Source organism: Rhinopithecus roxellana, chromosome 19, assembly GCF_007565055.1.
Source record: "Rhinopithecus roxellana isolate Shanxi Qingling chromosome 19, ASM756505v1, whole genome shotgun sequence".
NCBI classification, from domain to species: domain Eukaryota; kingdom Metazoa; phylum Chordata; class Mammalia; order Primates; family Cercopithecidae; genus Rhinopithecus; species Rhinopithecus roxellana.
The window spans coordinates 19,841,512-19,858,702 of NC_044567.1; the positions used below are offsets into that span (position 1 = coordinate 19,841,512).

Here is a 17,191-nt window from a genome sequence, read left to right on the forward strand (position 1 = left end):
AATTTGCATGGGGCGGAGCCTGGCCCCTCCTCTTCCTTTGTGAAACCAGGGATTCAAACTGCAAGGCAGGAAGCGAACCAGCAGGAATTCTAGCCTTGCGGAAAGTCCCTGTTCCCCCTTTGTTTTCCTTTTTGCCCCATAAATCCCATTATTCTCACCCTTCAATCGTCTGTGAGCCAAAATTTTTGTGGCCATGGGACAAAGACCCCGTCTTTAGCTGAACTAAGGAAAAGTTCTGCAACAACAGTTAATGATATAAAATATGATTTTCTGTAATTATGTTATCTTTTTATGCCTGTCTTCTGAGAAAAAAAAATATTGCTGGAGTTTAAATATCACAAAAAGGTGGCCAGCCATGGTGGCTCACACTTGTAATCCCAGCACTTTGGGAGGCTGAGGCAGGAGGATCACTTGAATCCAGCAGTTTGAGACCAGCCTAGGCAACATAGGGAGACCCTGTCTCTACAAAAATAACAGAAAATATTAGCTGAGCCTAGTGTTGCATGCCTCCTACTTGGGAGGCTCAAGTGGGAGGATTGACTGAGCCCGTTACTGTATCGCTGCACTCCAGCCTGGGTGGCAGAGCAAGACCCTGTCTCAATCAATCAATCAATCACAAAAAGGGGCTAGTATGGCATAAATACATCGTTTCTTAATTCTGGTAAAATAAACATAAAAATTTCCATCCTAACCACTTTTAAGTGTATAGTTCATTGGCATTAAGTACATTCACAATGTTGTGCAATCACCACCACTATCCATTTCTAGAACTTTCTTCATCTTCCAAAACTGAAGCTCTGTACCCACTAGGCAGTAACTTCCCACCCCATCCCCCAGTCACCATGATTCTGTCCGCATGAATTTGATTATTCTAGGTATCTCATGTAAGTGGAATCATACAGTATTTGTCTTTTTGTGATTGGCTTATTTCACTTAGCTTAATGTCCTCATTTTTACCCATGTTGTGGTATGTCAGAATTTCCTTTTTAAAGGCTGAATAATATTCCACTGTACATATACCTCATTTTGTTTATTCATTTCCCATTGATGAACACTTGGATTGCTTCTATCTTTTGGCTTTTGTGAATAGTGTTGCTATTAACAGGGGTATATGAATCTCTTGAGACCCTGCTTTCAATTCTTTTAGGTATCTACCCAGGAGTCTAGAAGTGGAATTGCTGGATCATATGATCATATTCTATTTTTAATTTTTTGAGGAATCACCGTACTATTTTCCATTGCAGCTATGCCATTTTACATTCCCACCAATAGTGCACAAGGCTTCCAATTTCTCCATGTCCTCACCAATGCTTTATTTTGATAGTGGCCATCCTAATGGGTATGAGGTAGTATATCTCACTGTGGTTTCGATTTGTACTTCCTTAATGATTAGTGATTCTGAGTTTTTTTTTTTTTTTTTTTTTTTTTTTTTTTTTATTAGAGACAGGGTCTTGTACTGTTACCCAGGCTGGAGTGCAGTGGAACCTTCTTAGCTCACCACAGCCTTTAATTCTTAGACTCAAGCAATCTTCTCACCTCAACATTCTGAGTAGCTGGGACAGGTGTGTGACACCACACCTGGCTAAATTTTTTTATCTTTTGTAGAGATGGAGTCTTGCCGTGTTTCCCAGGCTGGTCTCAAACTCCTGGGCTCAAGAAATCCTCCCTTCTCAGCCTCCCAAGTGCTAGAATTCCAGGCATGAGTCACTGCATTCAGCCTTGAGCATCTTTTCATATGCTTATTGCTTATTTGTTTATCTTCTTTGGAAAAATGTCTATTCAAGTTCTTTTCTATTTTTTTTAATTGGGTTGTATGATGGTTAATTTTATGTGTCAACCATCAACCTGACTGGGCCACAGGATGTCCAGTATTTGGTTAAATATTATTCTCGGCTTATCTGTGAGGGTGTTTCTGGATAATATTAACCTTTGAATCAGTAGACTGGGTAAAGCAGACTGTCCTCTCCAGTGTGGGTAGGCCTCACTCAATCTATTGAAGGTCTGAATAGAACAAAAGTCTGAATAAGGGAGAAGCCACTCCTTCTGCCTTTGAGCAAGGACACTGGTCTTCTATTTTCGGACTCAGACTTGGACTCAGTGAATGGTGGACTGAGCCACCATTGGCTCTCCTAGTTCTTAAGTCTTTGGACTTGGACTGTAACTATCTCTATGAGATACCCTTTTTGGTTCTATTTATCTAGAGAATCCTAATACAGATATTGGTAATGAAAAATGGGGTGCTGAGGCTTTGAAACTGGGTAATGGGTAGATGCCAGAGAGTTTTGAGGTGCATGCTAGAAAAAGCCAAGACTGCCATGAAGGGACTGCTAAAGGCAATTCTGGTGAGGGCTCAGAAAGGATAGAGGAGATCTGGAGAAAATACTTCCATCTTCTTAGAGAATACATAAAGAACCACGAACAGAATATTGGTAGAAATATAGATGGAAAAGCCCATTCTAACGAAGGCTCAGATGGAAACAAGAAACATATTAGTGGACAATGGAGAAAAGGCAATCCTTGTTATAAAGTGGCAAAGAACGGGCTGGATTGTGTTTGTGTTCTAGTATTGTGTGGAAGGTAGAACTTGCAACAATGGAATTGGACATTCAGCTACAGTGGTTTCTAAGCAAAGTGGTGAAGGAGTGGTTTGACTCCTTCTGGCTGCTATAATAAAATACAAAAAGAGAGAAATGAATTGCAGAAGGAATTGGTAAGCAACAGGGAACCAGAACTTACTTGGAACATTCTCGGCCTGTGCATATGGCAAAAAATGAGAAAGCATGTTTGGAAGGGAATACCAACAGTGTGGCTGACTGACCATATAAGGAAGGTAGTGTTGGTGTGAACCACAGGCCTAATCAGGCATCTCAATAGAAGCCAGGATAGAGAAGGAATTATGCAAACAGAAATACTGCAAGCTAGGACTAAGGGAAACAGAGAAAATGAAATGGAATAAAGGAAGACTGTGACTATGCATTATCCTTCAAGAAAGGGGAAGAAGGATCCCCAAAGGCAATTCAGTGATGATCATCAGGGCTTCTACTCTCATCACACCCACCATGGGTGGGGATCAGGGAGCAAGGCTGTCTTCACTTCAGTTTCAAAGGCTAGGACCACTGCTCAGCAGAGTTGTGTGGGCAGGGCTTTTGTAGAGAGCCCTGTGGATGGCACTCCACTGAGCTGAAGGGGCAGGACCACCACATGAAGCATTGAGGGTGACACTGCCACTCAAGTGCATCTGGAGAGCAGAGCATCAACCAAGGAGGATTATTCTCAAGTCTTAAGACCTAATGGGATTTGCCTTGCTAAGTTTTAAACTTATTTGGGACCTATCACTCCTACTTTCCTTCTGATTTCTCCCTTTTGAGATAGGAATATCTATCTTATGCTTACCTCACCATGGTATTTTGGAAGTGCTTAACTTACCTGATTTCACAGGTTCGCAGCTGGAGAGGAATGTTGGCTCAGAATGAATCATTCTTGGTCTTACCCGTATTTGATTTAGATGATATTTAGATAAAACTTTGGACTTTAGGCTTCAGAATTGATGCCGGAATGTTTTGTCTTTTAAGGATGTTGAGATGGAATGAATATATTTTGTATATGAGAACATGAATTTTGTGGGTTCCTGGGCAAAATATTATGGACTTAATGTTTGTGCCCCCTGCTAATTCATATGTTGAAGCCCTATCCTCGAAAGTGATGGTATTTGGAGGCAAGGCCTTTGGGAGGTAGTTAGGGTTAGATGAGGTCATGATGGTGAGTCCCCCATGACATGTCCTTATAAGAATAGGAAGAGACCAGAACATGCTCTCTCTCTCTTTCTCCCCACCAAATAAGAACACTGAGAGAAGGTGGCTGTCTGCAAGTGCAAAAGAACACCCTCACATGAACATGCCAGCACCTTGATCTCAGATTTCCTAGCCTCCTAGGACTGTGAGAAATAAATGTCTGTTGTTTCAGCTACCCAGTCTAGGTATTTTGTTATAGTGGACTGACTAGTGTTTTGTTTTTGTTGAGTTGTAGGAGTTCTTTATATCCATATTCTGGATATTAACCCCTTATGATTTGCAAATATTTTCTTCCATTCCATGGGTTGCTTTTTCACTCTGTTGATAGTGTCTTTTGATGCACAGAAGTTTGAAATTTTGATGTAGTCTAATTTATCTATTTTGGTAGTTATGATTGTTATCTGTGAACAAAGCCATCATAGTTTGGTCTAATTGTACTGAAAGATTTTTTTTTTTTTTTTTTTTTGAGACAGAGTCTTGCTCTGTTGCCCAGGCTGGAGTGCAGTGGCGCAATCTCAGCTCACTGCAACATCTGCCTCCGAGTTCCAGTGATTCTCCTGCCTCAATCTCGAGGATTACAGGCACATGCCACCACACTCAGCTAATTTTTGTATTAGCTGGTCTCAAACTTCTGACCTCAGGTGATCCACCCGCCATGGCCTCCCAAAGTGCTGGGATTACAGGTGTGAGCCACTGTGCCTGGTCTGAAAGATTATTTTTATGACTTTGTCAATAAATGGCATTTGGTTAAAATAAGATTATTATTGGCTGGGCGCGGTGGCTCAAGCCTGTAATCCCAGCACTTTGGGAGGCCGAGATGGGCGGATCACGAGGTCAGGAAATCGAGACCATCCTGGCTAACATGGTGAAACCCCGTCTCTACTAAAAAATACAAAAAACTAGCCGAGTGAGGTGGTGGGCATCTGTAGTCCCAGCTACTCGGGAGGCTGAGGCAGGAGAATGGCGTAAACCTGGGAGGCGGAACTTGCAGTGAACTGAGATCCGGCCACTGCACTCCAGCCTGGGTGACAGAGTGAGACTCTGTCTCAAAAAAAAAAAAAAAAAAATTATTATTATTATTATTACTATTTTTATTTTTGAGACGTAGTCTTATTCTGTTGCCCAGGCTGGAGTGCAGTGGCTCAATCTCAGCTCACTGCAACCTCCACCTCCAGGATTCAACCAATTCTCCTGCCTCAGACTTCCGAGTAGCTGGACTACAGGCATGCACCACCACACCCGGCTAATTTTTTGTATTTTTAGCAGAGATGGGGTTTCACCATGTTGGCCAGGCTGGTCTTGAACTCCTTACCTCATGTGATCCGTCTGCCTTGGCCTCCCAAAACGCTGGGATTGCAGGCATAAGCCACTGCCCCCAGCCAAAATAATAGATTCTTAATGCAATGTCTTTTTTGTTACCCGGAACTGGCCTTTAATTTTAATGATATGCTGTTTACTATTTAATTTCCTACTACAAGCTACATTTGAATCCACAAACTGACAAGATGAGTTTGGGCACACTTAATGAAACGATTCAATGCTGGTTTATTTTGTGGTGATAGAGAACTCCAAACAATCTGTAGCAGTCAAACATACAAAAATCAATCTCTTACCATGTAGCTATGAGGGGCATTCAACTGGCAGGTAAGATAAGTTTCTTTGCTTTGAGTCAGACTAAAGCCTTTAGATTTAGAAATAGCTTGGCAAACACACTAAATATAAGACATTACAACAGATTAGCAAATTTTGATTTTTTAATAGTTGCTACTAGGTTTTCTTCATTTCTTATTTCTATAAGTAATCCTTTTCTTGTGAATAAAAGAAGCCTGCAAAAACCCTCTGCTGGTCAAAGTGACAAAGTATTGCCAAAAACTTTAAAAACAGGTCTTTATGGTTCTTCTTCTTCTTCTTTTTTTTTTTTTTGTAAGACAGAGTCTCGCTCTGTTGGCCAGACTGGAGTGCAGTGGTGCAATCTCTGCTCACTGCAACCTCCACCTCCTGGGTTCAAGTGATTCTCCTGCCTCAGCCTCCTGAGTAGCTGGGATTACAGGCATGCATCACCACGCCTGGCTAATTTTTTTTGTATTTTTAGTAATGACGGGGTTTTACCACGTTGGTCAGGCTGTTCTCAGACTCCTGGCCTCCCAAAGTGCTGGGATTACAGGTGTGAGCCACCATGCCCGGACTTTATAGTTCTTAATAGCTTGACAATTCAGTACTGTGAATAACAGAATAGACTTCCATTGCCTCATCATTAGGTAATTTTTTTGGAACAACATTATTCCAGTGGATATTGAGTCAATATGTAAAGCTTGAAATTGACCCAGAGAGCTTTAAATCTGACCTCCTAGAAAATATAATAATTCTTTTTTCATTCTAATGGGAATATGATTATGATGCCTCTGGTACACATTCAGTTAAAATTTATTTTGGATTTCTATCTCCTTAGCCCTATGCAAAAGAATGACACTTCTCTTTGCTAAAGACATTGAGAAATTAAGCTTTAAGCCCAAAATTTATGTGATAACCAAGTCAGGAAAAATACTGCCAATAATCTCAGTTACTGATGAAAAGGAACTATTTTTATATTAAGTTATAGTTTACAAGAAGAAGGTATATATCAACAAACACCTAATAATAATAATAATAATAAATAATAATAATAATAATAATTTGTTTGTTTGTTTTGAGATGGAGTTTCGCTCTGTCGCCCAGGCTGGAATGTAGTGGCATGATCTTGGCTCACTGCAAGCTTCGCCTCCTGGGTTCTCGCCCATTCTCCGGCCTCAGCCTCCCGAGTAGCTGGGACTACAGGCGCCCACCACCATGCCCAGCTTATTTTTTGTATTTTTAGTAGAGACGGGGTTTCACCATGTTAGCCAGGATGGTCTCGATCTCCTGACCTCGTGATCCACCTGTCTTGGCCTCCCAAAGTGCTGGGATTACAGGCGTGAGCCACCATGCCCGGCCTGATAATTATTAAAGAAGCATTCCCTTTAGCCAGCTTCTTCACAATGAGCATGCTTATTGTATCCTTTCTCTGTATCATCTAGAATGGCTCATTTGAGTTCAGAGGATACAAGTTTGGTAACATTGAAATGACCATCTAGAACTTACCAGACCTGTTTCTTGTGGGAGGGAGTTACTTTCAAAAACCCCTTAAAGGAGATAAAATAAATGTTATTTTATACTTCCTAGATTTCTCTCACAATTGTTTCCTTTTAATGTCAGTGGGTACTGGCACCCTTCTAACAACATGCCCACTATTCCATGAGGGGGGGTAAAAAAGGTTCACTGCATTTTAAAAGATTGGGTATGTTACTCATTATACCCTTTTTATAAAAACAAAGTGAAATATTTACCAATCTGCAAGAATTGCCAAAATTTGTCAAACATGAATGACAAACACAAGTACAAAACTGAAGGCTGAAATGTTCTTCAGTTGATATTTTCCTAAAAGGTAAGGAAAATTTGCTTTTTTATTACCCTAAGATAATTCCTTGGATGCTTGGGTGAAAACTGAGCCAGAATTGACCTTTCTGCCTCTTTTTAAACCAGTGTACCATTTAAAAATCTTTCTTTCTTTTTTTTTTTTTTGAGACGGAGTCTTGCTCTGTCGCCCGGGCTAGAGTGCAATGGCTGGATCTCAGCTCACTGCAAGCTCTGCCTCCCAGGTTTACGCCATTCTCCTGCCTCAGCCTCCCATGTAGCTGGGACTACAGGCGCCTGCCACCTCGCCCAGCTAGGTTTTTTTTTGTATTTTTTAGTAGAGACGGGGTTTCACCATGTTAGCCAGGATGGTCTCGATCTCCTGACCTCGTGATCTGCCCGTCTCGGCCTCCCAAAGTGCTGGGATTACAGGCTTGAGCCACCGCGCCCAGTTTCTGAGTCAGTAACTGGATTCCTAAAGCAATCACTCCCACTCTTTCTTTTTCAAAAGAAAGGAGGGTCCTGATACGTTGTCTCGAACTCCTGGCCTTAAGCAATTCCAAGTAGCAGGAATTACAGGCATAAGCCACCATGCCCAGCTGCAATCTGGTTTTTTGAGAGACCAAGGAAGCATGTTGGAAAACAAGGATAAGCTAATCTGATAATACTGAAAAAGAATTAAAGAAAAAACAATAACTACTACAAAAATATCCTATAACAAAAATGTCGTAGGATATAATGAACAAACATACCTCCTGGGCTGTGACCGGCATTCTTCCTCCCCACTGTCTGCCTCCTGTATAGACAGAAAATGAAAAAAAAAAAAAAAAAAAAAAATTAAAACCTGAGGTTTCATATCATAATATCACTAGTACAATTTTACTAAGTTTCACATGTTGTATACTTGAACTAAATTCTCGTCATAAAAAGTGACTTCAACCAACCCAGGAGGTTGATGTCAATAGAACTTATTTCTGGAGGTAACTTCAACAATAGTCCATGAACAAATTTAATTGACAATGAAGTGCTACTCATTAAAATAATTACCTCTGAAAACCAACTAAACATGTTATTTTACTGTTATGCTACTTTGGCTTCAAAATGAGTGGGCATTCTGAGGACCACCAATAAATCTCATCAAGATAACCTATTAATGATTCTGATTCCCCAAAGAACAACCTAAACAATGAACACCACTTAAAAGAGAGTGCTCATGATCAAATCACCATCAACATCAACATAATGGCTACCACTTATTGAGTACTTACAATGTGCTAGGCACTGTGTTCATCAACTTAAGTACATGACTCTACTTATTCCTTATAAACCCAGAAGGTTGATGGTACCAATTATTTTTAACTTACTCAAATACACACAATAACACAGGATAAATCAATGTGATATAAAAGCACTGACGGTTAATGACCCACCCAGGGATGCCAAACAATGACAACAACAAAAAGCACTGAATCATAGTTCAATTACAATATTTATTTCTTCTTAGTGTGGCACATAAAGTAATAGAAAGTCTTGTAACTTATGGCAACTTAGACTCAATGAATATTTTACAGATGAAGAAGCAAAAGGGAAATAAGTTGTCCAGGGAGACTCATGTGGTGAAGAATTAAAATGAAAAAATACTGACTCCCAACTAGCTGAAAAAGCTTATCATTTACCTCTCCCTGCCCTGGGTTAAAAATTGGTGTATGTTATGATATTATACAGATCTTCACAAAGGCAAGGATATTGACATGAAGGAAAAGTGAGGAAAGATGGAGAGGCTTTTTCTTTAAATTTGCTCCCTGACAATTTGTATTTGTTCTCTCATCACTTTTGCCCTATCTAGTAAACACAGAACTATTAGGTAGAAGGAGAAAAATAATCTCAGAGAATATGTGTACTGTCTGCCAACAAGCCACCTGCATTTTCATTTATGAAGCCATCCTCATCTACCTTTGTATCATTCTGCCTCCATTCCTAGGCAGCCAAGGCTAGCTCTATAACTTTAATTCCCATGTTACTTACATTATTGATTTCAAACATGTCTCTCTCTCTCTCTTTTTTTTCCACAAAGGAAGAACAAAACAAAGATTCTGCTCCCAGAGGGAGTACAGGTAGAAAGTGTCATAGTGTATTACACTCTTTGCATATAAGAGAGAGGTTTTAGGTTAGAAAGGTATGCCCTGTAGAGACTGAAAAAAGGTTTAAAACGGGAAAGAACTATCTCTAGAATCAATAATCAGAACCTGGAAAGTTTGCAAGAATGAAAATGAAAAGACTCAGATAAACAAATGTAAATGTTAGATTTTTGTGCCTAAAGGAACTATAATAAATAGATATGATTTCCTGGAATATCATTTAACAAAGAGTGCTTCAGTATTGTTATTAATATATCTCAAATTATAATGTAGTCTTCTCACATTTTTTCCTTATCTTTTTTTTCCTTTTTTTTTTTTAAAGATGTTGTCTTGCTCTGTCGCCCAGGCTGGAGTGCAGTGGTGCGATCTCGGCTCACTGCAACCTCCACCTCCCTGGTTCAAGCAATTCTCCAGTCTCAGCCTCCCAAGTAGCTGGGACTACAGGTGCCTGCCACCACGCCTGGCTAATTTTTGTATTTTTTAGTAGAGACGGGGTTTGGCCATATTGGCCAGGCTAGTCTCAAACTCCTGACCTCAGGTGATCTACTCCCCTTGGCCTCCCAAAGTGCTGGGATTACAAGAGTGAGCCACCACACCTGGCCACATTATTTTTTAATTGCACTAAATATTATAAAAGAATATGCTTAACATATAAGTCATGAGGTACAATAAAATGAAAACCTATGAACACCATTCCACCTAAGAGCTATAATAGTACCAACACTGTTGCTTCTACCTGTCTGCCTCTTATCTCCCATTCCTCTTTCTATTATGTGACTACTATCCCAAAGTTTATACTTTTTTGTTTCTACTTCATTTTATTATTTAAAAAATTTCAAACATAAAATTGAAAGATCTTATAGCGAACTTGTATATCTACCATCTAGATTGTATCATTAATATTTTCTATACTTTTTTTTTTTTGACAGAGTCTCGCTCTGTTGTCCAGGCTGGAGTGCAGTGGTGCAATCTCAGTTCACTGCAACCTCCACCTCCTGGGTTCAAGTGCTTCTCCGTTCTCCGCTTCCTGAGTAGCTAGGATTACAGGCATGTGTCACCATGGCCTGGCTAATTTTTGTATTTTTAGTAGAGACGGGCTTTCTCCATGTTGGCCAGGCTGGTCTCGAACTCCTGACCTCAGGTGATCCGCCCACCTCGGCTTCCCATGGCCTGGGATTATAGGGGTGAGCCACCAAGCCCAGCCAATATTTTCTATACTTTTTTTTTAATCATATGTTTATTCATCTCTCTTTCTATCTATCAGTCCATCTTATTTTTTAGATGCGTTTCGATGTAAGTTACTGATATCAGTACATCTGCTTTTAAATGCATAATAATTAATTATAATTCAGTTTTTCTTTACAGTTTTTTCCTTTCCTTTTTTGTTTAGAGATAAGGTCTTGCTCTGTCACTTGGGCTAGAGTGCAGTAGCATTATCATAGCTCACTGCAGCCTCAAACTCCTGGGTTCAAGCAATTCTCCTGCCTCACCCTCCTGAGTAGCTAGGACTACAGGAGCACACTGCCATGCTTAGATAATTTTGTTTTTATTTTTAAATTTTTGTAGAGACGGGGTCTCACTATGCTGTTTAGGTTGGTCTCAAACTTCTGGCCTCAACCTATCTTCCTGCCTTGACCTCCCAGAGTGCTGGGATTACAGGCATAAGCCACCAGCACCTGGCCATTTTTTTTTTTTAAGGTAAAATTTATATACAATGAAATATACAATCTTAAGTGCACCATTTAATGAGTTTTGATAAATGTATGTGTCTACGTAATTCAAACTGCTATCAAGAAATGGAACATTTCCATCACCTCAGAAATTTTTCTCATAGCCATTCCCAGTCAAAATGTGGCACCACCCACTCCTCAGGCAATCCTGTTTTGATTTTCCACCACAGATTTTTGCCATAAAAAATTAGTACACAGGATATGATTCCATTGTTCATTAAATGGGATTATATACTATGTACTACTTTATGGGAGGATTTTTGAAAAACATTCAGCATAATGTTTTTGAGATTTATCCCATGGTGTTGCATAAAATAGCAGTTCATTCCTTTTTATCACTAAGGATTCCATCACATGAATATACTAGTTCATTTATTCATTCTCTTATTGATGGGTACATTTGGGATATTTGAGTTTTTGCCTATCATGAACAAAGTTATTAGCCAGACATGGTAGTTCATGCCTGTCATCCCAGCACTTTGGGAGGCTGAGGCAGGAGGATCACTTGAAGCTAGGAGTTTGAGACCAGTCTGGGCAAAATAGCAAGACACAGTCTCGACCAAAAAAATAATAATAATAATTAGCCAGACATGACACCTGTAGTCCTATGCTGGAGGCTGAGGTGGGAGGACTGGTTGAGCCCAGGAGTTTGAGGCTGCAGTGAGCTATGATCACGCCACTGCATTCCAACCTGGGTGACAAAGTGAGACTCTAACATTAAATAAATAAAGCTATTATGTGAATATTCTTTTGTGAAGTTTTTTTGGGGGGGCGGTTGACATATGCTTTTATTTCTTTTGGGTCACAAGACAGATGCATGTATAGTTTTATATAAAATTGCCAGGACTTCTCCCAAAGCATTTACACCACTTTATACCCTCATCAACAATGCGTGAGAGCTGTAACTTTAATTGGCAATTATTTTCCCCTATGGTTATTGTTTTCTAGGTTCTCAGAAACGTTTGCCTACCCTCTAGTCATGAACATAGTCTATCATATTTTCTTTCTTTCTTTTTTGAGAAAGTCTCGTTCTGTTGCCCAGGCTGGAGTGCAGTGGCGCGATCTCGGCTCACTGCATCCTCTGCCTCCTGGGTTCAAGTGATTCTCCTGCCTCAGCCTCCCAAGTAGCTGAGATCACAGGCATGTACCACTGTGCCCGGCTAATTTTTGTAGTTTTAGTAGAGGTGGGATTTCACTATATTGGCCAGGGTGGTCACGAACTCCTAAACTCTTGATCTGCCCGCCTCAGCCTCCCAAAGTGCTGGGATTACAGGCGTTAGCCACCGTGTCTGACTCAAACTTCTATATTTTAAAGAATGTCTCTTTAAAGAATATCAATAGGTCATATTTTTGGCATATTTGAATTTTTACAGAAAGAACATCATAACCATTATGATTATTATTGTTATGCATATTACATAACCTCATTGAGTGTTTATTCTACACTCAATATTTAATATTACTGAGACGCAGGCTTGGTGGAGGGAGATGCTGCCAGCCTTGAACACTGGGCTAGCAGAGTGTTAAGCAATATTTTCCCAAATCTTATTCAAGATTCTTTACACTTTCTATTTGCTCCAATCCAAGTCGTCTCATTTATCATTCTCCAAATGTACCAGTTGACTTCTTTGTTCATGCTGTTGTATCAACCTAGAAAGCCCCTCTCCCCTCTCCTATATTCTTTTCCAGCCTTCAAAGCTAGTTTCAAACACTAGTAGTTTGTGACATTTCTTTTTTCTTTCTTTTTTTTTTTTTTTTTTTGAGAAGGAGTCTCGCTCTCTCTCCCAGGCTGGAGTGCAGTGGCGCGATCTCAGCTCACTGCAAGCTCCGCCTCCTGGGTTCACGCCATTCTCCTGCCTCAGCCTCCTGAGTAGCTGGGACTACAGGCGACCACCACCACGCCCGGCTAATTTTTTGTATTTTTAGTAGCGATGGGGTTTCACCGTGTTAGCCAGGATGGTCTCGATCTCCAGACCTCATGATTCGCCCACCTCGGCCTCCCAAAGTGCTGGGATTACAGGCGTGGGCCACCGTGCCCGGCCTGTGACATTTCTTTTATCACCTGACTGATGCTCTCTGTCTCCCTCCAAACCTAACGGTTACTGCCCATCATTCTTGTGGTACTACCAGTTCTGTTTCTAGGTCACAACTGCGTACTTGTTTTATCTCCCATCATCAGATTGTAATCTCCTTAAGGGCAGGAACCATGCCTCATTGCCCTTTGCCTCTCACTCTGTGTTTGGCACAATGCCCTATGTGCAGATGGAACTCAATAAAGAGTCGAATGAGTGACTGGAGCAGCTAACTAATGCCATGTGAACGCTTGAAGCTAACTAGCTATACATTTTCTGCTGGTAAGGACTCTATGCCAGTTACATTTTAGCCTTTCCAGGTTAAAAGAATGGTTTTTGTTGCTCAGGAGTTGCCTGTGGCTAAGTTCTGACAGTAATACCTTACCCAAGAACCTTTTGCTTAAGCAAAAGGAAATCATTTACTTGCTCTCAATTTTTAAAAAATACTATTTTTTTTTGAAAGATGAGATCTCGCTATGTTGCCCAGGCTGGTCTTGAACTTCTGGCTTTAAGCAATCCTCCTGCTTCAGCCTCCCAAAGTGCTGGGATTACAGGTGTGAGCCACGGCACCCAGCCCACCTGCTCTCAATTATATGTTCATTCATTCTCATTCATTCATTGACATTCATTGACTACCTATTATGTTTCAGATACTAGGCACCAGGGAATGAAAGTAAGCACAACTGTCCTTAAACAGTTCATATTGTAGTGTGGGAGACAGTTCCATAAAACAGAAATTATAACGATATGTCATTTAGGCCTACAGCAGAAGGACATACAAAATGTTATAGAAGCAACAGAGGAGGAAGTGACTAACTGTGGTGTTGGGAAATCCTTCCCAAGTTATTTTTTTTTGGCTGGGCTTGAACTAGTGGGTTTTTGTCAGATGGAAAATAAGAGTATTGGCCAGGCATGGTGGCTCATGCCTGTAATCTCAGCACTTTGGAAGGCCAACGTAGAAGAATCCCTTGAGGCAGGAGTTTGAGACCAGTCTGGGCCACATAGCGAAACACTGTCTCTACAAAAAAATAAAAATAAAAAAAAAAGTAAGTAAGAGTATTTCAGGGAGAAGAACAGACAAAAGAGCTGAAAACTGTAAAAGAATGACAGTCTGATAAATTTGGGGAAGAGCAGCTGTGGATTTCTGAAGCAAAGGTATAGGTATTGGGGGTTAAGGCTATCAAGTAATATTAGTGTTATGAGTCTATAATGATGGAAATTCCAAGATAACAGTTCTATGATCAGAAAAGATGGTTGTGAATTGTCAATTCACTGGATTTCAGATTATCCATCACTTACCTCAGCCTTTGGAAATAAATGAATAGTAGGAGGTATCTATCGGACAGGAAAAAGGAATCTAGTAGTCTTTCTAAGAGACAGTATGTGCTTTGAAACTGGAAGAGATAATGCCATGCTTCTGGCTTTTGAAAAAAGTGGATATAAAACACACAGGCTTGAGGAGGAATAAAGGCACCAGGCCTGCCACTTGGCTACTTGAAAGAGAAGCCTTAGATCCACTGCTAGAAACAGAGAAAAAACAGCTGTTTGGGTTATCTATTGCTTTATAACAAATTACTGCTTTATTATATTTCATGATTTTATGGGTCAGAAATTCAAGCAGCACTTAGCTGGGTGATTCTTCAGTTCTACATGGTATTGCTAGGGGTCATTCAGTGCTATTCAGATGATATTTAATTAGCACATGAGCTGGCATGGAGGATCTAAGCAGCTTCATTCATATGTCTAATGTCATAGCCTAGATGGGTGGAAAGCTGGGCTCAACTGGAAATGTCAACTGGAGTGTCTAAACATGATTTCTAATTTATCTTGGGCTTCCTCAAAGCATGGTATCCTCAGGGTTGGTCTTCTTGAATAATGGCTCAGGCCTCCAAAAGGGCTAGTCCTCCTAAAGGCTAGGCTCAGAGCTGGCATAATGTCATTTCTGCCACACTTCATTGGTGTACCAAAAAAGTCCGACACAGATTCAAGGAATTTGTGAGAGGAATTAGATTCCCCTCGCGCAATGGGAGAAGTAGCAAGAATTTGTAGCCATCTTTAATCAACCCTATCAACCCTGGTGATTAACTGAATAGGTAGACAAAATGAACAGGAAAGAAAAACAGGTAGTTAATGATAGTGAATGAAGTAGAGCTCCTAAAGGCTAGGGCCATAGAGCTATTTAGGAGGGTAAAGCAGCTCTTACATCAGTGCAAAGTGGACTGAAGGCCATATGGATATTTTTACAGGCTAATGTCTATAAAGAAGTGTTCTCGTTATTGGGAGGCTAAGGACAAGAAAGGACCTGCAAGTGTGGCAGTAAAGACACACAGTATGGTCCAAGACCAGAGCGTATACCTAGGCACTCATAATCTGAGAAAGCTGGTTTGGAAAAGGCTCAGACATGATCACATCAGGAGTTCCCATATAATCTGACCTTGTTTTAAAGTCTAATTTAGATCAAGATATATACTATTGGCTGGAATCAGAAATCAGATATTCAATTTAATCATATTTTATAGAGACATGACATGCATTAAAGTAAAAATAAGAAAGTCAGAGGATTCTGGAATACTTACAATTAAAATCAAAGTCACATTATGCTTATTAATGTTATGACAGGGTTTAAGAAACCTTAAATTAAACAAACTTTCTTCCCTATAATTTTCAAGCAATAGAAAACCTCTGTGAGACACCTGCTATTTCTCTAGTGTTTCTTTCAAACTCCTTTAAAACACAAATACATGTGAATCACAGTCGGGATGGTCAGCAATGAGAAAGTGAGCTTGATTAGAATTTTGCTGAAATAGCTTTGATTCTAAAGAACGAAAAGTCCTTGGATAACAGCTAATTTAAGAGACATCACAGTCCAGTCAATGCCCTATAGAAAATCGGAGCTCTGGATGTGAAACTGTTACTGGATGTCTTTTGTCTTCAATCCTTATTCCACTTTTTAAAAAGTTATTTAATGTGTGCAACTTAACTCACCCACTTGTGATAATTTCAGAGTTGTTATACAGTCTTTTCTATCACTAGAGATCAAATTCATTGGTTTTAGAAAGCAACAAGTCTTTGTTGTTGTTGTTGTTGTTTTGTTTTTTTGAGCCAGGGTCACGCTCTGTTGCCCAGGCTGGAATGCAAAGGCACGATCGTAGCTCACTATAACCTCAAATTCCCGGGTTAAGCGTTCTCCTGCCTCAGCCTTCATGAGTTCACAAGTAGCCACCACAGCCAGCTCTGTACATAGGTGTACACCACCACATCTGGATTTTTTTTTTTTTTTGGGGGGGGGGAAGAAATGAGGTCTCACTAAGTTGCCCAGGTTGGTCTCAAACTCTTGGCTTCAAGTGATCCTCCAACCTCAGCCTGCCAAAGTGCTAGGGCTACAGGTACGAGCTACCACACCTGGTCATAAAAGGCAACAAGTCTTACAGTGTTCTGAACTTGTCACACATGACAGGCATGCAATATGGAAACTTCGCAAGTCACTGGTTACCTCTGGGTCCCTTTTAGAACTTTTTTGGTAACAAAAAGCTCCAGGCCTCATGCCTATAAATTACTATTACTATTATTATTATAATTTTTAGATGGAGTCTCGCTCTGTCGCCTAGGCTGGAGAGCAGCGGTGTGATCTCGACTCACTGCAAGCTCTGCCTTCCGGGTTCACGCCATTTTCCTGCCTCAGCCTCCCGAGTATTTGGGACTACAGGTGCCCGCCACCACGCCCAGCTAATTTTTTGTATTTTTTAGTAGAGACGGGGTTTCACCATGTTAGCCAGGATAGTCTTGAACTCCTGACCTCGTGATCCGCTCGCCTCGGCCTCCCAAAGTGCTGGGATTACAGGCGTGAGCCACCGCGCCCGGCCCTCATGCCTATAAATTCTTATTCTTTAGCTCTTACGTTGGTCCACTGGTGTGCTGGAGCTGGCTAGGTTGTTAGATAACAATTGTTACATTTTTAGGAACCTTGTGAGAGACATTGGTAGCCAAGGCGGATGTGTTTATCAGCAAAATCAGCAAATGCTACACATAAG

At 40.5% G+C, this 17,191-nt stretch overlaps 1 protein-coding gene across 4 annotated transcripts in view; it reads right to left on the reverse strand.

The window, feature by feature from the left end:
- Positions 1 to 17,191, reverse strand: part of SSH2 (slingshot protein phosphatase 2) — a 311,909-nt gene that overhangs the window by 165,529 nt on the left and 129,189 nt on the right. For all 4 annotated transcript variants that reach the window (XM_030922916.1, XM_010367962.2, XM_010367964.2 and 1 more), the window contains one exon: positions 7,973 to 8,016. In XM_030922916.1, coding sequence (XP_030778776.1) covers positions 7,973 to 8,016 — 44 coding nt within the window. The remainder of the gene's footprint in view (positions 1 to 7,972; positions 8,017 to 17,191) is intronic.